Genomic DNA, 27,550 nt, shown 5'->3' with positions numbered 1-27,550 from the left:
GCAGCAGGATTCCAGTCAAACCAGTGAGTTTGGCGGTTTTGAGACATCATCTTTCATTGAAAAAAACCCTTTTTCATTTTGCCGACGCGCATGGCTACGGCGACACGCGCGCATACCAGAAACCGGAGACCTTTTTTTTGGGCCTTAGTCTTTAATAGTCTGATTGTGTTATTTTCATGATGGACACTAAAATTGTCTTCAAATCAAGCTCCGGAGCTCAGTCAAACGGATGGAATAACGCCATCCGTGGACAAACAGGTTTAGCTCATGAAAATATTAAACTACCGTAATCAAATATAAAATTATTCGGAAAATGTACATGTTTTGTACAGCACTACTGTTATCACAATGTTGAATCTGATCGTCTTATGATAACGTCATTCATATAGAGCTTTGGGGAATGTTGTTAGCTACATTTGATACCCCGTTTGCTACCAAAGAATGTAAATCGTCCAAGATTGACAGCGGTTTATGAAAAATGACGCTGTTTGAAAAGTTGCAAATTTAAAGAGTACAGGAATGGAAAGTGCTGCATGACAATTATGTCACACTGCCCGAAACGAACGGCAGGGAATACCGATCGCACAGTTCTTGTATGCATGGGAGCGTGCGAAATTGAATTACCTGCGCTTTATTATGGCACTGTGCAGTCCACAGGGGCAAATTACGGACATGTGTGTTTGCGTTAAGCAATTTCTCCTCGCGTAATTGTTAAATCTACACTTTAGAAACTGCATAATTTTTATAAACCCTTGTCAATCTTGGACAATTTGTACTCTTTGGTAGCAAACAGGGTATCGAAATGTAGATAACATTCCCCAAAGGTCTATATAAATGACGTCATCATAAGACGATCAGATTCAAAATTATGACTCCTCCAATGCGTGTGGACTTTCTTTTTTGCGGTGTTTATCTCGAAACCATTTTTTTTGCGGTGTTTATCTCGAAACCAGAATCTAGTTGGGTCTGTGCTGAGTCACATCTAATGCTTTTTGTATAAAGGGCGCAAATTTGGAACAACTATTTTAAATGGGTGTTTGGCTAGAAAACATTTGCACTCTACCGAGACTGTTCTGGGTACTATTGAAGAACTGAGCGGAATAAATAAGATCTGGTTTATTTCTTGAATGCCATGACCCAGTCGATGCCCATGTTGACTTCCGGTTTCCTTATAACGAGTACTTTGTTCTCTTCGTTAAAGCTAAACTCCACATTGTGGGTTGATATAACTGCAAAGAAATGAAGACATTGAAAAATAATTTACATATAATTCAGATTTTTAAAATTGTCCTAAACAGTTCAAGTGCCCAAGTTATCGGTTTTTGAAATAGACCCTTGTGTGTCAGTCTTATTTTTCAGTCTCCGAACTGCTAAAATTGGTTTTTGTGAAAATAAATTATATTTCCATTAATATTGAGAAGAAGAACTGTGATGTCGTCTCGGCTGAAGCATATTTTCAGGTAGGGAGGTTTTGGGTGTTACAGTGAGTAATAGGCAGGGCGGTTTGGGCGCTTCAGTGAGTAATAGGGAGGTTTCGGGCGCTACAGTGAGTAATAGGCAGGGCGGTTTTGGGTGCTACAGTGAGTAACAGGCAGGGAGGTTTTGGGTGTTACAGGGAGTAATAGGCAGGGCAGTTTTGGGCGCTACAGTGAGTAATAGGCAGGGCGGTCTGGGGCACTGCAGTGAGTAATAGGCAGGGAGGTTTTGGGTGGTACAGTGAGTAATAGGCAAGGCGGTTTCAGGCGCTTCAGTGAGTAATTGGCAGGGCGGTTTCAGGCGCTACAGGGAGTAATAGGCAGGGCGGTTTTGGGCGCTACAGGGAGTAATAGGCAGGGTGGTTTTGGGTGCTACAGTGAGTAACAGGCAGGGCAGTTTTGGGCGCTACAGTGAGTAATAGGCAGGGCGGTGTGGGCGCTTCAGTGAGTAATAGGGAGGTTTTGGGCGCTACAGTGAGTAAATAGGGAGGTTTCGGGCGCTACAGTGAGTAATAGGCAGGGCGGTCTGGGGCACTGCAGTGAGTAATAGGTAGGGAGGTTTTGGGTGGTACAGTGAGTAATAGGCAGCGGTTTTGGGCGCTACAGTGAGTAATAGGCAGGGCGGTTTGGGGCGCTACAGGGAGTAATAGGCAGGGCAGTTCTGGGCGCTACAGTGAGTAATTGGCGGGGCAGTTTGGGGCGCTACAGGGAGTAATAGGCAGGGCAGTTTGGGGCGCTACGGTGACCAAAGTGTTAACTTTACAAGCAAGGAAAAAGTACTTACAATCTCCAGATAGTTCAATAGAACTTGGTGATTTTTCCAGTCCTATAACCACCACTCTCTCCAACCAGGATTTAGTCTGGTACCTTCCATTCATGTCTATGGACCTGAACAGTGGTGAAATACATTGAGTTGTATCAGTGCAACTTCAATCGGACATTCCGTTGACAAGTTACGGCTGTTTAAAGCTTGCGTTTATCGATGCCAAAAAGGTGAAATACTGAGAAAATGACCTTTAACCCTAACGATCCCCAACCAGCCAAACTCCAACACCAGGGTTTGTTGGAATCTGTTAGGATGAGCACTGCACTGGTAAACTGACTATGCTTTACGTGGGATTAGGCATACCACAAATAAACAGAGTCCAACTGTTTAGGTGCACAGTTTACCATTATGGTGTTGGGATTTGCAAGGATGAGGAAAGTTCCTAGTAAATCACCCTAGTGAGTTAGGGTTAGTTTCGACTGATTTTAATACAGTCATGAAAAGGAGAGATGTCAATTGTTTTTCCCTAAAAACACTTTTATTCAACAATTTTTATACTCCTTTTTTTACAATATGTGTAGTTGACACTTCAAAGATTACAAAAATCAATTAAATTGAAAATTAAAAAAAAAAAAACAAGCAAAATCACCCCCATTCAGTTGTTTGCATTTTTCTCCACTTCAGTCGGTGCCCAGTTTCATCTCATTTTACCAGAATGCCGCACAATAATTGTGTTCATTTTCCAAAGCACTTGCCAAACCCCAATGAAATCAGTTAAGAAAAAAACCTGCCAGAGACCCAAACTCAGCCAATGAGTGCACTTCAAAATTTAGCCCGTACCAAGACACTTGGATTTGTGGGCACTGGGTACCAGCAAAATTGACAGTTAATCCCAGCTCCTTTGGGTACTTACCTTGATTGAATGACATTGTTTTGGAAGGTGATTTGTTTGTACTGGTAGAGACCTGATTGGAAGTCGAAGGAATGTCCATCATCCATGTAAAGCTGCCCAGATGCCTGTTGCTGTAAAGCATCAAACAAACGTCCAGTGTTAAAATTCATTCAAATTAGAACTTAAATCATTATCGCCCGTACTACATTGTACAAGGGATGCGTTCGATTAGCTCACCGGGGTTGACTCGGTTTAGCCCGTGCCGTTTATTTAGCTCTGACATCATTCTTGGGGCTCACCTGGGTCAGCCACCACAGACCCTGCTCTTGGAGCAGAGTCACTGGTGGAAATACGTCACACGCTTGCGTTGTTCATTCCAAGAAACGGACAAATATGGCGGCCGGACAGCGGAGAAATTGACCCCACATTTCATTGTCAGAATTTCCATCTAATTGTTTCTTTCTAAAAACTTCTTCAACATTCGGGATTATCATCATCCAACGTGTAATCTCCGACCATTTTGGTCTTGGAGATATAAGGCATGCCCTCTCAAAGAAGCGAAGTGAAACTCCATAAGAGTTCTCTCTGTGTTTTTGTGGGTTTTTTTCAAAAATGTTCAGCAAAGAAGTGCAGTGAAAATCTTTAACACGTATGTCTCCAGTTTGGAGACATATAACAGGGCAAGTTCTTATCAGAACTAAATATCTACTGAGCGACAGAAGTTATTACCACATGGTGCTACTGCAAAACAAAACCTAAAACCCATTGTAATGTTTACCTTAGTATCCAAGGCAACGATGAGCGTGTAAGGATCGTCCAGACCCAGGGCCGAGCAGCGACGGACTCGCTCCTTGCGGGGGATGATGGTGCCTCCACGCTGGTAGACGGGGATCTGGTAGACAAGAAGAGCAAATCAAAGGAATATTATTCCAGCTCTATGGCTATATGCCAGGGGGTATATCATGTAGCTGCTAATAATCAAAGAAATTGGCTAAGCGCAAATAGAACAGAGGTGAGTTTAAGGGAAACTGAAAAATCCACAGTATAATCAACAGAGTGTTTCAGGGTTGCGGAGGGCCCAGAGTAACATGGGTCACAGTAGTACACGGCACCTAACCATTTCTTTTGTTCTGTATAAACTTTTAAGTAGAAATTCCCACATGACGTTTCTGCAAACCTTTCATTCATTAGTATCTCCACCATGCAAAGCCTCAAATCTTACTTAGGTAAAAACAAGTTTATGGTAAAATCTCACAAATTCCAGATTTCAAAAGAGATTCTTTAAAAATCCTAAAATCCAGGGAAATATAGCTGAAATCAGGAAAAATCCGGACAAATCTCAACCCTGACAGAAACATTTCGATAAGCAAAAGCAGGTTATGAGCAGAAATGTCCGCAATGCTAAAAATTGGGGCGACTCTTCAATGGAGCTGATCTTTGCTGAGCTAGGAACTTTGCTATTAACTATTTTCTGCTTAGTACAGTAGCTCCATTGGCACAAGAGGGTCACAGGCCCATCAAATATCCTCTAAACCTTGGCCCAATGGACCATTCGGGATCTGGTCATAAGCCTGCGCATACCTTTTCCAGATTGACGTAGACAGACTGTGTACTGGCACCCGTGTATTTCTGAACCGTGTTGACATCATACCAGACCTGTAGAAAAACGGGTGAAATTTTCTTCAATGCAATTCCGTTCAACAAAATTTCATTCCTGCCATTTAACACTTTGACTGCTGCGCCCGAATATACTCGGGATAGCTTTACACCCCGGCAGGTGCTATGCCCGAGTATACTCGGGCATAGAACCTGCTGGCATGGCCGGGGTGTAAAGCAATCCCGAAAATATTCCTGTGCAGCAGTCAAAGTGTTAATAAAATCAAAAAGGCCATTTGTGTTTTCTAAAAAACTTGTGTAGAACAGACATCCACACTTGATATTAGTATAAGCCCAGTTTCCAACAGGGAACACATCTAAAACACTTCTTGCACCAATCCGAATTGTACTTGGTACTTAGTTGGTTCTTCTCCTAAGAACTCCGCAGGGGAGTTTTAAGAGGAGGCCAGAAACACTGGGGCAAACCCCTTCTCTTAGCGATAAGTGTTACTGGGTTCTTTTACATGCATTACACAACACACGGGACCTATGGCTTTACGTCCTATCCGAAGAAATAAGCAATAATGGTGAAGTGCCTTGCTTAAGGGCACAAGTGTCCAGACCCGGGCTCCAACCCACATTCTGCTGCCTCTGAAACACCAGAGCATGGGTCCGGTGCGGTAGGCCATGACACTCCAATTGTGCAATGTTCCTTAAGGAACAATCTGGAAAAAGCAGCAACATTCCAATTTTTTAATGCTCTCTCGTTGTAAGGACTTTCTTGTATACTATGATAAGGATTGATTATTCTTACCATGTCTTGGCCCGGGAAGTAAACACTGACAGAGGTGGCGCCTTTGTCAGTCACAGGCTTAACAAGCAGGGAATCACCTTCAGGAGGGAAAACAAGGACACAATTGGGAAAACATTTACTAAAAGGAAAACTACAAAAGCTATACACGGTTGACAATAGACAAATTATTTTAAGGTAAAAGTAGAGAAACAATGAATCTATCAATCCATACACACATGCTTGTATTCACCTGTGGGACTCCTCAAGTTTCGCAATAACAATGTGGAGGTAATACATTTTATTCATGACAATGTCAGATGGGAATCCCTTAACTTTGGTTTAAAGTCCATCATTTGTAATTTCTGCATTTTGTTCGTTTGAAGCAACAAACGTGCTCAAAATCTAAAGAAGGGTGCCGAACAACTAACCTGATGAAGTTTCAGTTCAGTGAATGCTGTGTGTTCGCAGAAAACAATATTCTCGGATCTCAATTTCAAATCAAAAGTTGCCGAGTCACGTTTTGAACTGGGCCTGAATTCAGCGTCTGGGACACGTTCTCACTGAGCCGGTAACAGCTACGCGATGTCGCACTCTGAACCGACGAATTACAGGAACCACGCGCACGCGTGTCGTGTCAACGCTTGCTTGTGCTTTGCCGAATCACAAACTACTAACGGAAATTTCCAACGATGTGTCTTTAGGAAATGGCCTTCTTGCAATTTCTTCAAAATAACAGCTGGCCAGAGAGAATAATTTCACAGGGAGTTTATAGTGCCATTACTATCTATAAACCAAGTACGCTTTTCAACAATAATTACGTCAGTTACTTTTTGGATACCTGCAAATGATGGACTGTACCTTTAATATCCATGACAATGTCCGATGAAAAACAACCCCCAAACCCGGTTTTGAAAATGTTTCCCAGCTGGTACATTTCAGAGCTGTTGATTCTGAAGTGCCCCCTCTACTTTTGCTGTATTCTGCCGTCAATTAAACCACAAGAGCCCTTTCCAAATGGAATATTACCTTGCTCCTAACAGAATGAAATTCTAGGCCTGCTAGACGGTAGTGAGAACTTGAAAATTCTTCTTAAGAATGACTAAACAAAATCAGCCTACCTATCATGAACTGGTCCTCCATGGCAAAGGTCTCTTCATCATCAGGAAATCCCTGCCACATCGGTCTAGAAAGAATTGGGTAATAAGAAGTACAGATCCTTAATCTTTATCAGATGAAATGAATTAGCAAGTGGGGAGAAGTGTGTTGAAAAAATTCAGACACTGAATGAGAAAGAAAGTGTTGCTTTTGACCTCTTTGTCCCAGGCAATAAGAGTATTGTTTCAAGATATCATTTGATAGTATGTCCTTCCAGTGACACAAAGTGTTTTTGTTAAACTCATCACAATTCTGTGTTCTCCCGACATTTCAAAGATCTGACATTGTTACATCTTATACATATTCATGAACCATATGAGGACAAGCGATTGTTTGAGTTTCCCAAGCCTTTTTTCCACTTTTGAGAAGGGTACGGATAAAATTGAGCATTTATGTAGTAACAACATAGCATTGTGCTCACCTCATCACAGGGATGCCCGTTTTGGACGCCTTGTAGAACGCCGTGTACCAGAACGGCAGCAAGGCGTAGCGGGTTCGGATCGCGGTCCTCACAATGTCCATCATGTTGGGTGGGAGGAGCCAAGGCTCGCGCCGCTTGGTGTCAAGATGGGCGTGGGCTCGGAAGAATGGTTGGAAAGCAGCAGCCTGGTGTGAGGAAGGAAAAGAACAATTTAGGTTTCAACAGTCTTATCAATCACACCTTATTCACCTGTTTCTTTTTTAACCCTAACCGCCCTGCATCCTTCAAAATCCTCTTTGACAAAGTGGAGGAATTTGGAGGATTGAGGTTAAATGGCAAAAGTGCGTAACTGATTTCGTAGGTTGCACTTTGTCAAGGTCTCGGGCCGGACCTTGTGTTGTTTTTGCTCGGCCGTGCATAAATACAGGCCTGGATTATGCTTGAAATCCTCCGTACTATTCCAGGATGTCACTGGCCAAGTCTCAACATACTGACAGTCACTGCCGCAGGATTTTGCAGGATTCAGGCAGTGGTCACCCCTCCACGGACCATATTCAAGAAATAATGGAGGAAGTTGCAGTATTGAGGCTATGCTATTTTTCCACGAGGCCAATCGGAGGAGTTTCCAGGATTGAGGCTACATCCTAGCAAAAAGGACTAGGGAGTTAGGGTGAAATAGCTTAAAACCCTCCCCTTGAAGATTGTGCTCTTTATTAAAGTTTGATTTGATTAATTTTTTAATTCTCCAACATTTTTTGGTCGAACATTTTACAAGTTCCTCATTCAAACATAGCCAAATAATGTGCTGAGTGTCCCTTTTACCTGCGTTTAACTATCGACCATGAATATCCTAGCCAAACCCCAGCCCCTCTAACAAGAACCACAGCGCAGTTTCACAATGCATTGCACCACCAAGAGTTTGAGAGTTCATTTTCCCAGTGTATTGTAGGAAATGGTCGACAATTCACAGTACGGGACATTTGAAATTTTTAGTTTTTCCGGTCAGTAGTTTCGTAAGCGTATGATTTGAGTATCTGTTTGCCCTTTTCTTTTCTTTTTATCAATATGGTGGTTTTTTATAAGGCGGTGGAATGCTATGCCCTAATCTATAACAAATTTGCTCAAGTTGTTTACTGACACTCATTCAAACGGCAGTGTTCTGTCGACTGTACACTTGAAAAATGGACTCTCCACAGCAAACTCTTGGTGGCGCACTGCACTGTGAATCGCCTGAAATGGTCCATACCCAATATTTGATGGACAGGCAGGAAGGGTCCATTGGTACAAATGGTTTGGAGTCTGGAGGCTTATTATTCATCTGAGAGTTCCTTAACATGTAGGGTCTTGGCATTCTTGTCCAGATGTTGGACTATTTCCACTTACCTGGTACCATCTGGTCAGTAGTTCTGGTTCCGGGTTCTTGAAGAAACCTCCCACATCAGCTATTGGTCAAAAGTGAGATGGCAAAAAAAAAAAGATTATTAAAGAAAAGAACAGCAAAATCCTTCAAAACAAAACTTGTTCAAAAACATGGACAGAAGGTCCATTTCAATTCTTCTTAATTATATTTTATATTAAAGTTAAAATCAATTTGTAAATTTATCTGGTAGAACAATCAATTTTCCTAACTTTCAGTAGATTACAATAATAAAACTGTTCGCTCCTTCTCTAACTGGCTTTTGAAAACAGGTTTGAACTTTGTGATCCATGGGTTCCCCAGAATGGGATAAAAATACTGTCACTTTCTTCATGTGTCTCAAATGGCTTCAATTCAATGTGGCTTTGTAAAACTTCTCCAAAAACAGCTTTCAGAATCATGTTCTCTTACAATTTGTCTTTTTTTTTATGTCGGATTGTGATCTCGCACAGCAACACTAGTATATAACAGCTCGTTAAAGTGAGATGCAAAAAGCAAAATGGTTTACGAAGAATTGTTGCAGCGTTTCATTTTTGCTTACCGCCTATGAATGGGATACCAGCTACGCTGATAGACAGCAACATGGGCATGCTAATCTTGAGGTGCTCCCAACTTGCCTCATTGTCACCGGTCCAGATAGCACCTGCAACAGAAAGGAAATGGTAATGAGGAGGCAAGGAGTTACTTTATCCACACTGATCAGGCATATAGGATCATTTGCTTTTCATTCATTGTGTTCGTTTCCAATAATAACACCACTCAAAATCCAAAGAAGAATGTTCAAAACTATTAAACCTGTTGGAGTTTCAGCTGAGTGGATATCACACTTTTCGAGAAAACGGTGAGAAATCACTCACGAACTTTTGATCACGAAATATTATTTCATCAATACAACTCTATATTTCCAACGATCGGTCAAATGACTGATCGTTGAAAATCGCATACATTTCTTGATTTCTTCTAAATGACAGCAAGCCAGACGGAATAATTTCACAGGGTGTTTAGTACCAGTACAATCTTTCATGCAAATAAGCTTTTTGATAATACTTTGCTGGTTACTTCTGAATTCAGAATAAGAGCAACTGATCCTACAGGCCTTTAAATCCAGGGCTTTTTTTGCTAAGAACTTTTCTAAACCCATCCAAAACCAAAACTGTGCAGTATTCAAAGTAACTACAATATTACCAGGTTGAACAAGGTTCCAACAATACAGAGAAACAGAACGATATGATACGAGAAATGTATAGATTTTGGCTCTTGCAACATGGTATTAAAGTATTATTATCTTCTAATATGCTTGTCCATCATTTTTTTTCAAGCTCTGGCAGTAGCTTCTACAAGTCACTTTGGTGTCGGTCGTTCAGTCGCCGAAAAATCGACCAAAAATATTTTACAAAAATTGAGCAAATGCCATGCCGTTGTCTGTAAATGCGCTCTAAAAATTGTTTGTCACAATTTGAGAAGTTGTATATGAAAATTGTGTAAACGAAGGCAAGATATGTGTAGGATTGTTATAGTCATGTGGTATTTTGTGTAGTGGTTGGACGGTATCTAGAAGGGAAAAATGAACATTGACGAAAAGTATGGTGTTCCATATAGTCGCATTTTTCCCCAGAGCTTATTGTGCACTCGCACTTGTTTGATTATGTAAACATACTGTCAAAAAACCATTTGAAATTTATGAATACATTATTGAAGGTATGCAGTACAACGCTACAGTGAACACACAGTAGTTCATACCGGCACAAATTTATGCCAGTGATATATGCAATTGTTTGAAAAATCAACACTAGGTTTTCCGAAAGAATTGAAAATGTTTTATATCTGAGGAAACATCTTTACAGACTAGCAATTGACTGACAGTCAATGATAAATACTCCAAACCTTATTGTACTTGGCATAAAGATTCTTTGCAAAAGAATGATTTCTTACCATACTTTTGGCTTCCAGTAAAGAATGCCCTTGACAAGACGAACGATCGTTCCTTCCCATTGGATCGTTTGTGCTGACCATCCACAGTTGCCATGTGCTTCAAAAACAAATCATAAATGTAAACTAATTTAATATGTGATTGAGCTCGACCTACAAAATTTGGAGCATCGTACCAGTAATATACCAAGTGAGCTATCTACAAGGCACTACTTTTTGGATCTACACATGTATGTTGCTCCCTGACTGGACTTATTTGGTCAAGGGCAATAAATTTGATCTGTGAAAAACAGACTATTGCAATTGACAAAGGTTCTAAACTGGACAGTTCAGCTTATTTCAAAAGTTCGCAAAAGAAGAACACACTTCGCTAGTCACTGCTACAGGAGCAAGAACGAACCCCTAGCAAAGCTGATAGTTTGGACACCGAATCACGGCCGCAGGAGCAAAGGTAGACCTCCCACCACATACATCGACATACTGAAACAGGACACAGGGCTTGAAGCATCAGATCTGGGGACTGCCATGCAGGACAGAAGATACTGGTGTACTGTCGTGACTCGGGAAGACTACCCGAAATAAGCAAGTAAGCACGGCTTATTTCATGTAAAATACAGTGAAATCACGAAAAGTCAAAACCTGCTAACTCGAAAACCCTTCTAACTCAAAGTAAGAACTTACTCCCATCTAACTCAAAGTAAGAACTTACTCCTATCAATTGTTGTTGAAAAGAAAATCCATTTGATCAATATTAGTTTTTGTCCTTCACCAACGTATAAACATTGCATACTCAATGTGTTACCTACTGAGTATACAGTGTTTATTCGTCGGTGAAGGGCAAAACCTAATATTGATTTACATCACCCGACGCAAAAATTCCATCTTATGAATAGAAAATCCATTTGCTAACTCCAAACTCAGCTTAACTCAAAATTTGAGTCCATTCCCCTGAGGTTTGACTTATTGAGACTTCAGTGTATCATAATGGCATAATGGTCACTACTTGTGCAGTGTACAGTTGTCATAAACGTGTCAACTCGTCACTGGGTGTTGGCTCCACGTTTTTCTCACAGTTTTTGCCATCCATCACGGCTTTGAAGGCTTACTGTACCTACTGGGCGGTGCGCTATACGATCTTTGCCTAAGACAATGGCGACACTGACTTTCTGGTACCCGGGTGTAGGCCGGGTCGTGAGAGATCCCTATTGACATGTCTGACCTACCACATATAGACCATACAAGTTGTGCACGTCCCTGTGCTCCCAACCATCTTGATGTTTGGCATCCTTGTGCATGGTGACCTCGGGACCATTGAAGACCGAGGGCTCGTTCATGTCATTCCAGGTGAAGAGGTTCGGGGTGGAACCCTTGTAGTTCTCCAGGGAGAGTTGCTCGGCCCACCAGTTGCGAGTGTCGGTCCTGGTGAAGTCCGGGTAGCTGGACGAGCCTGGTGTGGCAAGGGCATACACAGGTTTATAAAACTGACATTGGAGAGTTAAGTTGCTGTAGACAATGTAAACCTACTAGGTGCATCCATGTTTGTGTACAAACCTTTATCAAAATCAAAGTTCAGTAAAACTCCTGCATATCTGCACTTGAAATAAACATGGGTGCATTTTCACGATATCTGCCTTAGTACCGAAACTCACAATCCATTGTCCAATGGTTTGGTCCAATGTTATGCGCATGTGGGTAAACACAGCCCAAGCTTTACGTTTGATTTTGATTTTATTCAGATCAAATCAACATCAACATATGTGATGCGATCAAGCTAAATGAGACGTTTGTCGGGAACTTTCATTTGTAGATTCAGGCCAAAATAGGGCCACTTCATGATCACATCACTTCATCACATCTCTTGATGTTCCGACTTCATAATTTTTGAACTAAAGATGGTACAAGCATGTGGTTTTCACAGCAGTAATGCCGAGATTGTGCTCTTTTCAAATCTGTTAAAAATAAAAAAATTGACCAGGGTCGACAAACAACTCATTTAGCTTGATCGCATCACATACACATAGTACATAAAACAGTACAAAGATAAGAAAACAAAGAACAGTTGATTTCGTCTGGGATAGTCTACAAAGTCTCCAACTCCACCATGCAGCGTCAACATCAAGTACCGCCATTCACAAACCAATCACAAGATTGACCAGTAACCGGTCCCCATCACCTCGGTCCCCCTGTCTCTCCATGCATCATCGGTCCCCAACCACAAACCCGTCACACATGTACCTACCAGGCCAGCACCAGCCTTCGTAATCACTGCCGTCGGGCTTCTTAATCATCAGGTCTAGTTCCCTGGCTTCTCGGTACATCCTGTAATTGTCATCCCTTTTGAGATGCGGATCAGCCGAGGCTACAAACTAACGAGGGGGGGATAAAAAGTGAGGAATTCAAAGGCTTGAAACCAAACCTTACGATACGTACCTGGCCAACACCACCCCTCATAGTCTGTGCCGTCGTGTGTCTTTACTAAGAAACCATTGTCTACGGCTTGTTTGTGCAAGTGAAATCCAGAATCCTTCTTGAGGTGGGGGTCGACTATGGTCACCATCTAGGAACAGAGTACAAATTTAAGCTTCTATCTACATGAACACCACCAATACCATTGGAAACTTAGTGTTAGTTACACCAGGAATATACCCTCGTCCATGCATTTTTGTCAGTAACCTCTGCCTGCCTTGTCATGATTGTAGTTGAGACCTACACAAATCCTCACAATTTTCTTGCCTTCCACTTCTGTGTTCCGGGTTCGATTCCTGCACCGGTCCACATGTCAGGCATGCAACCGGGAATTTAGAAAAAAGAAGGAAACTCCAAACCCAACAAGACTTTTTACAATGTTTTTCAATTTGTAATGGCAATCATGAGAAGTAAAAAACGAGGAAATCAGCAGATCCGAGGAAAAGTTGCATGCCTGACATGTGGGTTGGGTTTTCAGTCCCTACCTGATTCCGTGGGTTTTCCCCAGAATATTCTTCTGGGCTTTTCTTCCCACCTCTGAAACTGTAATTTCTTCTCACTGTCTTCTCTCAACAGGTTTCTTCAGGCCTGCGAGCCACCGTGCCGGGAGCACGTTTTGCAAAATCCTTGGTTTTATTACAGGAAATAATTAGAAGTTCATGATGGCAAGTTAATCACACGTCACCCAGTCCCAAATAAAGTCACAAGCTTTTCCAGTGGCCTGTGGACAAAGGCGTTCCTTTTTTTACTATTCATAACATTTCTTGCAAACGGACTTGTGATGGGCTCAACTACAACAGCGACAATGTGAGGTGAAATTAACAATGAGGTGTAATCAGCTGTTTTCATGCATGCTTTGTTCAACATTATGCGTAAGAATAATCAAGAAAACACAAGTTCATCCGAAATCATCCAGTCGTAAGTGCAATGACAAGCTATTTGAATGAATTGTGCAAGAGTTTTATGCGTAAGAGTTTTAATCAAGTCTACACAAGTTCATTAGAAATCATCCAGTCGTAAGAGAAATAACAAGCTATTTGAATGAATTGTGACCTTTATCATGCTGCCACCATTTCAGTCATGTACCCTGTATGCAATAACAGTACTGAATGATGTTTTTTTTGTGCAAACAGGAACCAGATTATTTTTCCTTTCAGCCTTGCTTTGGTTACGTTGATTTGAATGGGAAAAAAATCAAGATGGCTGCAACATGATGATGGTCTATAGAATGAAATTCCAAGCTGCATGAGGCTATCTACAATGTTGTTACATTTTCATGGCAGAGAAGGGAATTTACAACCAAAGGTGTTAATCTAAGGAAAGCTTGCATGCGTGCCTTCATAACTGTTTTTCCTTTTTCTTGTGACCTGATCATGACTTGTGAGTTACACTGGAAGAAATTAATTGTATACTGGACACAGTTGGAATCACAGACAATGGTTTGCGTAGCCTTTGCTCCTCATATAGGGATTAACGCCACCAGTACTTGATATAAATGTACATAAACGTTGGAGCTACAGAGGATCGTTATAGTTAGGAGTCAGGTTGGCGTAGCGGTTCTTTCCTCGCCTTCCACCGCTGTGACCCGGGTTCAAATCCTGCCCCGGTTCACATGTGGACTGGGTTTTCAGCCCATACCTGATTCCGTGGGTTTCCCCGGAATATTCTCCTGGGGTTTTCCTCCCACCTCTAAAACTGCAATTTTTTCTTGATGTCTTCTCTCTACAGGCTTTCTTCAGGATTTCGGGCTACAGTGTCCAGAGCACTTTTGAGGAATCCTTGGTTTCATTACCAGAAATATATAAATAATAACAATAATAGTGTAACGGTGTTTGTTCTTAGTCAATATGTTATCAACAATCTGTTTTGATCTTTCAGCTGTACCTTTCGCCCCTTGGCGGCCACTTGGTTCTGCATGTCCTCTGGGTGGGAGAACTTGTGCGAGTCCCACGTCATGTACCTGGGAAGATGACACATGATCAAAGAGTGCACCGTTGTGATGCCAGAGAGAACTATGTAGACCACAGACGATGTTAGCGAAACATAATGAGAGCACATACTTTGAAGTTTACCTTTCAGGTTTAAAGGTAATATCGTCGCGTCAGTGCAACAAGGTCGTAACTCCATTCTGCAACGAAGTTGCATCTCGCACGAATACGCTCCGTGCAACAAGGTCGTATCTCGCGTATCGCGACGTCCATTGACTCTGTGTGTACATCAGGGTTATTCTAAGCGAGATACGACCTTTTGATTTTGAAAACTTGCGTTCACGTACATGACGTCACACGCCATTTTAGGAGATACGACCTTGCTGCACGGACACGACGATATACAACACTTGATTCTGCTGTACTCTTCAGAAATGGATGGATTTTGGGATAACTATTTTATAGCAAATAATGCTACACTGTTAAAAATTGGTGTTCCTTGATGCTGAAAACACAAAAAAACAAGAAAAAAATGATGTTCTGGTGGTCTGGTTCCCTGACCCTACTTCAGACGAAATGGAGCAATTTTAAGATGTCGGGGAATTATCTGGTCAGGGAACCTGTCAAGCTGGCTTGCATCCGTTCACGGATGTGTAACCGATTGCAAACAGAATGAGGACTGACTAAATTTGGCAAAGTGGTGCAATATTTGAAGAAAAAAAAATTCAGTTAAACTCATAAAGGCTCACCATAGAAATACCCGGCAAAGAAAGCAGAACATCCAAAACATGTTCAGATTAATTTTGGGATAAGTATACCAACTAGTCCTTACCTTTTGCCATCGGTGTGCTCAATATCAAGCCAGATGACATCGCAGGGAATATCGTGCTCATCAAACTTAGCATCCACACTGTAAAGCAAGAATTTAATTTAGAATTAACATTTTGAAATTTCTTTTTGAAAAAAATTTGAATGAGGCATAACAAGTCGTCATACCGCAAGTCCACTCTAAAGTGAAGCGATAAAACCTTTGTGAATTTTCACCTGTCACTGGTGACCTGACTTGTGAACTGATATGCAGATTGTCTTGATCAAACTCTTGCAATGAAGTTAAAGCTATAGTCCATCATTTGCAGCTATCCGGAAAGTAACTGGCGTAATTATTGTTGAAAAACATACTTGGTTCATTCATTCATTCATTCATTCATTCATTCATATTGGTTTATTTCAATCCATTATCGCAGTTAAAAACTGAATTGCAATGGATTTAACAAAATAATAAATTATTTAACACCAAATCAACAAATTATTTGACAACAATCACCATTACAATTACACACACAAACAAAAAACCATTAAAAAACGAACAATGACTTTTACAGTTCACGTGTACAAAGCATACTGTTAAAAACATGTCCATTACAATTTACATATCGAAAAATTAAAATTATTATTATTGGTTATGCAATCTGATTAAGGTAGGAAGCGCACTGGTATAATAACGTTTTGTTCGGCAACGGATTTCAGGGATGGATGGTTTATTCCGCAGCATTCTAGTATGTTGAGGCGGAAAGAATTCACGAAAAAGATCAGTGTGTTTAAGGGTTTTGTTGAAAAAGGATAATGATATTTGATTACGTCTGTTTGCCAAAGAATCTAAGCTGAAATGCGATAAAGCTTGGGTGTATGACAAATACTCGACCCCAAGAATAATCTTCAAGGCACGTTTCTGTACTTTTTCAAGCAGAGTCACCTGATGCTGGGTAAGTGCTCCGTTCCACACAGGGGCTGCATACTCCACCAATGGTCTGATGAAGCTCTTATAGAGGGTTATGAGATCACTGTGAGGCAAACCGTAACTTTTGAGAACCCTTAACATGTGGATTTTACCATTAGCACGTTTGACAATGCTGTCCACATTTTTGTCCCATTTGAGATCACTTTGGATAGTAACCCCCAAAACCTTGATATGTGATGTAATACAGAGTTCATAATCATCAACAGAAATAACAGGCATTACAGGGCTATTTCTAGAGAAATCAATATTCATTTGAAAGCACTTACTAGGATTTAATTTCATGCTATTTTGCATAGACCAATTTGTTAGGCCGTCAATGGCATCCTGCAAGCAAGAATTCTGCGAAGATGGTCTACACTCAACAATCGATAAATCATCAACATATTTGAACATGGTTGAAAGAGAGTAAGGGGACTAAACTCCCTGTGAAATTATTCATTCTGGCAAGCTGTCATTTTGAAGTAATCAACGAAAGAAGGCCATTGCAACGGTGTTCGTTTCGTTATTCGGCGCAGCGTGCGCAAGCATTGGCACGACGCACAGGCACGGGCAGTTGCTATAATTCGTCGGATCAGTGCGCGACACCGCGTATAGCTGCAATTCAAAACAAATTCAAAACATAATTCAGCAACTTTTGATTTGAAATTGAGATCCTAGAATGCTGTTTTTCTCGGAATATACAGCTGAAGCTGAGCTGAAACTTCATCAGGTTAATAGTTGTTCAGTATCCTTCATTAGATTTTGAACACTTTTGTTGCTTCAAACGAACAAAATGCACAAATTACAAATGATGGACTATACCTTTAAAAACCAAACTGTTAATATAAACAGTAACTACATTTGTGTGTGTGAGTGACTAACTTTTTAACATCATCCTCATCATTGTAGTTCCAGCGACTCTGGTGGTATGCAACAGCAAACAGCTGCAGAAAAAAAAGAGGTTTGACAAAGGATTAGAAAACAACAAACATCACTACTCACAAACAATGCAAAAGTTTTCTGAAGAAACAGCACAGGGTGAGTAAAACAAATCGCAACGTAAATGGCAGGGCCAAAATTTAAATGAAGTTTTGCCTGTAGCACTTTCAAACTCTAGAATATGAAAGCCCAATCAATGAGCTTTCTTTTAGTACAAGAATCACTCATGCACTTTTCATTTTAATCCTTCGCGCAGCGAGCAGATGGTAAAACTCCCCAAAGTTTCCAAATATGGGCATTTTCTTTTTCAATGGGTCAATTAGGCCACGCTTCCATGTAATCTTCACCCCTACTATACACCACAAGCCTGTAGACTCCCATTGGCCAGACCCTAGCCACTCCGGAGTAAGGAGTGTTGAAAGACAGAAGCCAAGATGGTGCCCTAATGCCTTTGTGCAGTAATTGGAGATCTCTGTGGCCAACCCTTAAGTGCCGCCGATCTCTTTGTGTCAACCCCTCGTGCCGCCCAGAGCTCAGACAGGTTGTAAACATTCCCAGACGATGTGAATGACATATATCTTGTGCATGTCCAGGCATGCAGGGGTTATTGACCTAGAAACATGTGTGGTGATAAAATTCTCCCCGTGGCCATTCCGTGTAAAGTTTTTGGGCTTGAAGCTCGACGGGTTAAGGAATTTTGAACACAAACACGTAGCTGTGGATTGACCAATCAGGAGAGAGGATTCAAAGATGCTTGCAGATGAATATAACAAATCTACAGTGATCAATTGTGCATAATATCTTTGTTTTGTGGGGGCAGAGCTGAGATTGCTAACTGACCGGTGGTAGTTGCGGCATGCCGGTGACCGTAGCATACTGGTACATGACCTGCTCAGCCGTGGGTCCCATGAAGAAGAAGACGTCCATGATACCGCTCTCTGAGAACCAGTGGGTGTCCACCTGAGGCACCTCCATGTCTCGGACCAAGTCCAGCATCCTGTTGAACATGGACTGTGGGAAAAAAAGAAGAAAATGTACAACTTCAATATATGGGCAGCAATTTTGAGACTGGGGGCAAAAAAGGGTGATGAACCTGTGTTCACAGGAACGGAGTGCCCATCTCTCTTTCTTTAGCGACTGGGCCAGACTCATATGCTGCTGTGGGGGGATCGCCACACCTCCTCCACAGCGAGTCTGTTACTTTCCTAGCATTGAATAATGCCGGTACCCATTTAACACCTGGGTTGAGAGGAGTAATTGAGGTAAAGTGCCTTTTAATACTCAAGGGCACAACACGCATGGCCACGGTGGGGCACAAACCAACAATAGACCTTTATCATGCTGCCACCATTTCAGTCATGTTCCCTGTATCCAATAACAGTACAGAATGATATTTTTTTTGTGCAAAAAGGAACCAGACTATATTTCCTTCCAGCCTCACTTTTGTTACGTTGATTTGACTGGGAAAAAAATCAAGATGGCCGCAACATGATAATGGTCTCACGATCTCACGATCGTGAATCCTGTGCCCTACCGATAGACCACACGTGCCCTTATGGGCAAATGGGGGCAAATATTACTGTATCTAATCTAATGATTTTGTGCATGAAGTTTTATTACTCTAATAAATATCGAATGAATGGAACGCTACATGCTAGAACATTTTTGCTTCAAGAAAATCAGGTCCGTTTTAACTGGACTGGTTACAAACACGATGGAAACACACCAAGTCCCCATCAAGAACATGCCACATTAAAAAATTGAACTAATGCTCAATGTGTTCAGACATCAGTTACCTTGTCAGCAGTATTGGAGCTGATGTCAATCCACGTTTCTGCAGCATTCAGCCAAAGTAGGCCCACTGTCCTTTCAGAGCTGTGAGACAAATCGCAAACCCAAATGAAAATTGACAAAAGAGCACACACACAGGGTGCCTAAAAAAACTGAACACTCTAAGCTTTCTCTTTTTCACAGCTTTTTAAAATATATAAATTGCAAATATCCATACATTTTTGGAGAGCATAGCTCATTAGCTTCTCAACAAAGACAAAATATTTCCAATCGGCTACATATTTATTGAGATATGGCCAATTAAATATAAGCGCCGATTTTTTAATCCATCCACGGTCTCAATTGTCATTTGTCAAAAATGTAATGGATTAGGGGTGAGGGTAGTTTTGCTTTCTTTAATGTTTAATTTTTCTTTCTATATTTGGTTCTTTTTTATTTCTTATATTTGCAACAATGGTCATTTATCCTTTTGGAAGTAATGGTAGTCCAGAAAAGGACTGTTTGGTTAACTTTTTAGATATTTACTGTGCTGCTCTGCCTCTGTCCTCTACTTGGTAGCCTTTTTGACGGATGCAAGTTTCGACCCGTGTTCTTATTGCGGCAGTCAAAATATCAGTCGCCGTGGACAAAATGACAAAGCCGCACTTGTTTTCATTTGCCCATAACCCCAAAAATATTTACTCGATTGGAAAGAGTTTTCCGTTGTTAAAAAGCTAATAAATTATACTCTCTATAAATATGTATAGATATTTGCGACATATTTTTTTAAAGCTGTGAAAAAGAGAACGCTTTAAGGGTTCAGTTTTTTTAGATACCCTGTACATACAAAAAAGTGTTTGCCTATTCTAACCGTTTCGTGTAAATTCCATTACGGTGCACTCTTTATGATGTCCGATCAAAAATAAGTACAGATAATCGTTTCTTTTATTCTAAAATTACACTGATCTATAAAAATCCCTCTTCAGATGTTAACTTCCAATTAATTGGAGTCATTCAAATTTCAGTAACTTAAACAGTCACTTAAATTTCTTTGTGTTTACTCTCACTACCAGCTCCAAGCAAAGATAGTTCCTACTAGACTGACTAAGACCAACTGAACAATCAACACATTGCAAATATGTTCTGTCAAAAGCAGACGCTTCTGGGCAGATGTTGAAATTGAGATAGGGCCAAAAAACACTGTGGGGGTGATTTTTATCGATTTTCAATTTTTTGCATATTTGTAATCCTGAACATGTCTAAAATATACTATAAAAGTTTGAAACCCTAATTTGAACTCTACATATACTATTTTTGATGATTTGTTGAGGTATATCAGTTAAAGAAATTACTGTTTTGTGACGTTCGTGGCCATTTTCTCCGTTTTCTACTTTTCGACACAATGAACTTCAAAATAGCATAACTTTGCCCAGGAATTACAGGTTTCAAAAAATTAAACCACCTATTACAAGGAAAATGTACATATTTTAACAATATGCAAACATCTCATTTTGAACCTTATGCCTAGAAAAGTCTGATTTTGACAGAACAGGTCACATATGTTCCTAATTAACTTACTTGTGTGCCAACATGTACGGAACAGAGCCGTACAATGCCATAGGATTGTACAGCTCATACTCAAACACGTCCAGGTTGTATAGACGATAGGGGTCAGTACTCCTGTTGTACAAAAAAAAAATCCAAAAGACTGGCTTTAAAAAAGCAAGTATTTTGAGCAACATCAAGTGAGCAAGAAACATCTGCATTCCAATGTTTCAGTGATGTGTGTTACAAGCCAATTCGGGATGATTCACAATGCAGTGCGCCACCAAGAGTTTGCCACGGAGAGTTCATGTTTCCCAGTGCATTGTGGGAGATGGTCGACTAATTTGCAGCACGGGAAATTTGAAATTGTTTATTTTTCCAGTCAGTAGTTTTGTAAGCGTATGATTCGAGTATCTGTTTGCCCTTTCCTTTTCTTTTTATCAATGTGTTTTTTTTTGGTAAGGCGGCAGAACGCTATGCCCCAATCTATAACAAATTAGCTCAAGTTGTCTACTGACACTCATTCAAATGGGTCATGTTTTGTCTACCGTAAACCTGAAAAATGGACTCTCCATGGCAAACTCTTGGTGGTGCACAGCATAGTGAATCGCCCAAATTAAAAAACTATACGTTTCTTGTCCCCGCCAAGTTTCCCAACTGCCTCCATTGTTTATATTTTGCAAATATATTTGCAGTTAATTATCTTTTTACTTGTTTCCACCAAAATTGTGGCTACATGCATGTAGAAAAGGATGACGGCTCCTTTGGACACAATTTTGTATCGGCAAAAGAGTCGAGAAGTTGCAAGAATCCATCTGCTATCTTAGAAAAACTGCCATCTTTGGGGGAAAAAAGGGGGCGCCTCCTTCATTTTTTTGAAAAAGCCCCAACGAGAAACTGTTTATTTCAATTTTTTTACTCAGCCTTGAATTCCATGGTATTTTTTTTGTAACTTTCCTGAATCCTCCAAAACCTGCACTGTGCTAGGACCCAGTGAAATTATTCCGTCTGGCTTGCCGTCATTTAGAAGAAATCAAGAAATGAAGGGGATTTCCAAAGGTCGGTCAATTGACTGATCGTTGGAAATAAAGAGTAGCATTTACCAAAATTGTTGGGTTTTTTTGTGATCAAAAGGTTGTAAATGGTTTTTTTTCACTGTTTTCTCAAAATGTATAGTATAGTGTAAAGCTGGAACTTCATCAGGTTAGGTTTTGAGCATTCTTCTTTTGGATGTTGAGTTGTGTTATAACGGGAAACGTACAAAACGCATGAAAAGCTAATGATCCTATATGCCTTCAACGCCTGTTGCAACTTGTCGCAATTGCCAAGGTTGCAGTTGAAAAAAATCCTATTTTCTGAACACAAAACTGGCAATTCTATTCTACAGATCAAGTCATAAACATACTTACACAGTTGTCTTAAGTGCAAAGGTATCTGCATGTTCAGGTATGCCGTACACGTGTGCAAAGCCGGGAAAGGAGAAGTCTACCCCAACCGATTCAGGACCTAGCGTTCAATCGATAAGTAACAATGATAAATCAGTTTGCCAAACAAACAAAATAATATGATGAAAAGAAGTGGAAGCTAATTTTTTTTTCTCTAATTTCATTCAGCAGATGGATTGTAACAAATTTTAGGTTTAATAATTCGAAAGACTGACTGGAGCAGGATTTGAATCTCCAACCTCTGGTAACCGTACCGGTGCTCAACCAACTGAGCTATCCAGCCCCGTTTGGTTTATATTAACCCTAACTCCCTAGCGTCTTTGACTAGGAACTGGACCAAGTCCATCAAAATCCATCAATCACTGTGCGTCCAATACAAAACTGTATACGACATAATGGAATTCACCACCTACGCACTGGTTGACATTCATGGACTTGCTACACATGGCTTTTATCACAATAGCAGTACAGGAAGCCAGGCGAAATCAATCGGATACCCCTAGCACTGCTTCAGGCCATTAAGCCCAAGTCCATCATACTCCATCAATATTTAGTCACTTCAGGCCTTCTGGACCAAGTCCCCCAAAATCTACCATAAAATGGGGGGATGGATTCGGATGGAGTTGGGGTGGTTAGGGTAAAGATATAAACAAATTCGTTGACAGCGTTTCTTGCAGTTTTGTAATCTTATTTTATACATGAAGGCTTACCTTTAGGTTTGCTGTCCTTGTGCGTCTTGAAGGTTTCTTCCCACATGCCTGGTTCCTCTGGTTCCTTGAGGAGGCAGAAGATATGGCAAAGATCAGTCCTCAACTTCTCGACATATTTTGCTTACTTAAACTCAGCGATTCTGCCAACGTTCTGGATATACAGGGGCATCGCTGGGGGGGGGGGGGGGGGGGGGAAGGGGGGGGTATCATAACCATCCACCCCCTCAATATGAAATTCCTGGCTAACTCCCATGACAGAGTGGTCCGTCAGTAATTTTCTTGTCACTTCCGCCATTGAAATTGGTCTGGCGATGCCCATGTGGAAATGTCTTTACAGCTCCGAAATTATTTCATGTCAACTGGTCAATGAAACCTAAGGGTAAAACTCAGTCAAAAAATGTGGAGTAATGCCATCCAGATATAAGCTTTTTACCTCTGCAGATCATTTTCGTCTTTCTTGAATAAATGCAACGGAGATTCCCCAACCAATGCAATTTTGAACCTAAGTCTGTAATTGCAGACACAGGATCATCAGTAGTTCATGTATCACATGTTAGTGGCACTGTCTCTGGTATCTCTCCCCCCCCCCTTTCTATGTTGCCACTCCCCCCCCCCCCCCCCCCTCTGAAAATTATAGAGAGTGGCACTCTCTCAGGAATCCCCCTCCCCCCCTCCCCGGGACCCCAACCCCTCCCCCTGAAAATGTGTGTTACTGCCTACCTCGTCCACTGCTTCTTCACCTTCCTCCTCTGGTGACTTAGGGCTGCATGGAATTAAAAATATATATATAATTTTGGCAATGTGGGAAAGAAGCTAATGATACACTCAGTGTTGGCATTTTTGCTTGGAACCGTCATGAATCCTTCAAATAAAAAACTCAAATCACAGCAAACGAGCAAGATGATTTTTAGATTTGTATCAGAAGTAGGGTTTCGTATTAATACTGAAACTGCTTTTTTATTATCAGTTCCATCACAGATTTAAGAAGTACCTCTTCTTTTCTCGCTGCTGTTCATAGTTCATGAGCCCCCTGGAGTTGACCGAGATGATGATGTAGCCATTCTGCAAGACGTCCAGACGCAGGGGTTTGGCCGTCAGACGGACGGTGACGTCACTGGCAAGCGTGGCCTCAAACGAACCGCTCGACTGAACGACAGTCCACCTGCACATCGGAAGAAAATAATACACACAACATCAGAGAGGAGTTCAGTAGAACGCCATGGTCCAGTGGTTACGGTGTTTGACTCATGTACGAAGGTGCCTGGGTTCGAACCCTGCCAGGAACATGGTGTTTGTGCTCTTGGGTATGACACTTAACTACAATTGCCTCTCTCCACCCAGGAGTATAAATGGGTACCTGTGAGGGTCGAGGACCGATTGAGCGCTGATATCGGCTGCCGCGTGGTCCCATGGCCTGATGAACGGGGTGATAATTGTAAAGTGCTTTGAGATTGTTGATACGATGGAAAGCGCTATATAAGCACAATTATTATTATTATTTGTTACAGATGTTCTTGCCATCGAACCAGATAATTCTGAAACAAGAAAACACTCTTTAAGCAAGGGTAAAATCTCATGAATTTCCTTATGGGGTATAGGTATAAATATATTGTGGAGTGTCATGGCCGAGCGCTTAAGAGCACCGCACTTAAGCTCTGGTGTTTCTGATCAGCAGAGTGTGGGTTCAAGTCCCGGTCTTGACACTTGTGTCCTTAAGCAAGACACTTAACCATTATTGCTTCGTCCTTCGGATAGGACGTAAAGCCGTAGGTCCCGTGCGCTGTATAATGCACGTAAAAAGAACCCAGTAACACGTATCGCTAAGAGAAGAGGTTTGCCCACGTGTTTCTGGCAGTGGCTGCTTAATGCGCCGCAGCACCTTTTCAACCCTTATAAGGTGCTACATAATGGGTCTCATTTCAAATACTCCATTTACCAGTCTTTAAAATGAATTCATATTAATTAGCGCCTTGAGTACTTAATAGTTGGTAGATGTGTGTGCTAAGACTCCGGTATTATTATTATTACACAGAAACCTCATGTGACATTAGTCTATGGAAAGTGTCACGGCTCTAGCTTTTGCAATCCTATCATTAAAGGGAATATACAACATTTGCAAACAACGAAAAATAAAACTATCAAGTTTTTGCGAAATACCTTAATAGGATGTTGGTAAATGACAGTCTAAAGCATCCTGTAAAATTATGGCACCTGGTATACTGTCATTTTCAAGAAAAGTGGTATTTTTGTATCAATTTCCAACGCTGATCGGCCGATCAGCGTTGGAAACAACTGGCTCTTTATCAAATACTGGCCCCAATTGACCATTGCACTTGTTTGCAATCGATTACAAACCTATAAACGGGTACGAGCCAGCTAGACTGGTTCCCTGACCTTACAATTCCCCCAATGTATGTAAACTGCTCTGTTTCTTCTTATATGGAGTCAGGGAACCAGACTACAGGAAAATGATCGTTTTTCTTGGTTTTTATAGCATTTTCGAACCCAAAACCTCCAAAAAGTTAGTGTAACTATATTTGCTTTATATTTCCGACCCCCCAATTCCACCCATTTCTGAAAATTACAGCAAAAGCAAATGATGTATATTCCCTTTAAAACCTCCTTATGAATTTTGAAGGATATGAAAGGGCAACGGTCTCAAAAAGCATGCTAATAAGAATGACTGGAAGAATTTGAAAAAACCCTGAGATGAAAAAAGAAAAGATGCACTTATTCTCTGGCCAGGTGCCAAATTTGTATATTTTTTGTTTATTTGCGAGATGCCATTTCATATTTAAACTGAATCAAATCTAAACCTTCTTTTTTTTTTTTAAATGTCTCCCACCATTTTAAATATCCCCGTTGATAAAAATCTTGGCAGTGACTTGTGTGAGAGGGTAAGGGCCAAGTCGTCATGGAATCCGAGCTCTGTGTTCTTTCCTCACCTGCTTTTCTGCAGATTCGGCTGCACCACGTCTGGTACCTCGTATCGTCTGTTGACGGGATCTTTGATCCGTAGCCGGACCGTGCTCTGATCCAGGCCGTGCAGTTCCAGCTGAAGCCTGATCCCGGTGGCGGAGTTGAGGACGGCCAGTTGGACCAGATCGTCCGAAATCAGGAGGGTGCCCATCAAGGCTTCATAGGGAGAGTTGCCCGAATCCAAGTCACGGTTTCGTCTGGGAAATGGATGGACATAGGATTTCTTTTTAAGTTCTAAAAATGCCGTTTCAAACACTGAATCAAATTTCAAACTGCAGGTTTTTAGAATTTGTACACTGCATTCCTCCCAGTATAAAAAGGAGAAATATTGCAAATATGTAAATGTGTAATGTTCCAAAAAAGTTTAAATATTATTAGTTATCAAACAAGCACGAGTGAAACACAGAATAATGTCGTACATCTGTGTTCTACATACCACGAGGCCCAAGGCCGAGTGGTATTTGGGATGCAGACGCACTACATTTTCATTAGGCCAAAAAAAAAATATTCGGTCTCTGGTCAGACCAAAGTTCCGGAATTGACGCGGCCACGCGGCTTCTTTTTTTTTTTCTTCAAGCTTGGATTGTACAGACAAGGTGGGGTACTATGTTGCTTTTTTGGTGTCCTCATGTACATTGGTGTCCTCCATAATTTGCCTTGGTGCTTTCGATCATTTGCCTTGGTGCAATTTCCCATTCCTTGGTGCTCTTTGGTAAAAAAAATTGAGGAAGTGCGGAAATAGAGGGCGCTGTTGAAGCTACCGCGGAACATTTTGAAAAAAGAAAAAGATCGACGCGCATGATTAAATTCGACGAGCGCGCTGACCAGAGACCGACTTTTTTTTTTGTGGCCTTATCACTGTATTTTCATTTCATTATCTTCAAGCAAACTTGACGCAAAGTAAAGTTGGAACAAGCACGCATGCAGCAGAAATAGTGTGCGAATCTTGGAATAGCCCGATATGTGGCATGATGTACCGACCGTGGTATATGGGAAAATGTAGCACAGTTTGTTGCTATGGTTCGACCAATTAAGTTTGAGGATTCAAGTTTGCCTGAAGATAAATCGAAATATTGCATTGTGAAGGCGCCCATATTTTTCCGTTTTTTCACGGCCAGTACTTCTTATTATATAAATTACAGGAAAAATACTTGCAAAGTCACCGAAATTGAATTCCATGTATCTTTTTAACTTACTTGCAAAAACTACTTTGGCTACATGTTTTGAAGTTGTTCCTATCAACAGCAGAGACCAAAGCGATCCCAACCAGCAGATATAGAATAAATAGAGATCCCTCCATCATCCTGAAACAAAAAGAAGACATTAATGTCAGTATGAATAAAATCAATATTTTTATTTCCACAGTGTTTTGTAAAATGCCACAAATCCAACACGTAAAACATACATTCTGTGCAAAGTTGTCCTTTCAGTCAAAATCAATCAAGTGGCCAGAGTTAAGAGCTCCCAGCCTGAATACCGCAGGACTGACTGGCTGTGACTGTAATACTACAGCTATGCTTTGACTGTAGCCAGTGTAGGTGATTCAA

General features: G+C 41.0%; 1 protein-coding gene across 2 annotated transcripts in view; it reads right to left on the bottom strand.

Annotated features, from left to right (window-relative positions):
* Positions 1-439: 439 nt before the first annotated feature.
* LOC119736382 (neutral alpha-glucosidase AB-like) overlaps positions 440-27,550 on the bottom strand; it is a 29,008-nt gene continuing 1,897 nt past the window's right edge. Inside the window, exons 2-26 of one of the 2 annotated variants that reach the window (XM_038210407.1) lie at positions 27,200-27,307; positions 25,970-26,200; positions 24,016-24,186; positions 23,745-23,787; positions 23,025-23,088; positions 22,279-22,375; positions 20,903-21,004; positions 19,351-19,429; positions 18,395-18,565; positions 17,498-17,559; positions 15,671-15,748; positions 14,795-14,870; positions 12,684-12,810; positions 11,668-11,891; positions 10,448-10,544; positions 9,057-9,158; positions 8,482-8,540; positions 7,099-7,283; positions 6,641-6,705; positions 5,544-5,620; positions 4,715-4,789; positions 3,912-4,025; positions 3,155-3,264; positions 2,260-2,363; positions 440-1,229 (exon numbers count right to left, since the gene is read on the bottom strand). In XM_038210407.1, coding sequence (XP_038066335.1) covers positions 1,117-1,229; positions 2,260-2,363; positions 3,155-3,264; positions 3,912-4,025; positions 4,715-4,789; positions 5,544-5,620; positions 6,641-6,705; positions 7,099-7,283; positions 8,482-8,540; positions 9,057-9,158; positions 10,448-10,544; positions 11,668-11,891; positions 12,684-12,810; positions 14,795-14,870; positions 15,671-15,748; positions 17,498-17,559; positions 18,395-18,565; positions 19,351-19,429; positions 20,903-21,004; positions 22,279-22,375; positions 23,025-23,088; positions 23,745-23,787; positions 24,016-24,186; positions 25,970-26,200; positions 27,200-27,307 — 2,734 coding nt within the window. In that variant the 3' untranslated portion in view covers positions 440-1,116. Of the gene's footprint in view, positions 1,230-2,259; positions 2,364-3,154; positions 3,265-3,911; positions 4,026-4,714; positions 4,790-5,543; positions 5,621-6,640; positions 6,706-7,098; positions 7,284-8,481; positions 8,541-9,056; positions 9,159-10,447; positions 10,545-11,667; positions 11,892-12,683; positions 12,811-12,874; positions 13,002-14,794; positions 14,871-15,670; positions 15,749-17,497; positions 17,560-18,394; positions 18,566-19,350; positions 19,430-20,902; positions 21,005-22,278; positions 22,376-23,024; positions 23,089-23,744; positions 23,788-24,015; positions 24,187-25,969; positions 26,201-27,199; positions 27,308-27,550 lie in introns of both variants that reach the window. The other variant, XM_038210400.1, reaches the window with a different exon arrangement.

This window comes from Patiria miniata, unplaced genomic scaffold, assembly GCF_015706575.1.
Source record: "Patiria miniata isolate m_02_andy unplaced genomic scaffold, ASM1570657v1 HiC_scaffold_10, whole genome shotgun sequence".
NCBI lineage: Eukaryota > Metazoa > Echinodermata > Asteroidea > Valvatida > Asterinidae > Patiria > Patiria miniata.
This window is presented reverse-complemented; position numbering and strand designations above follow the sequence as displayed.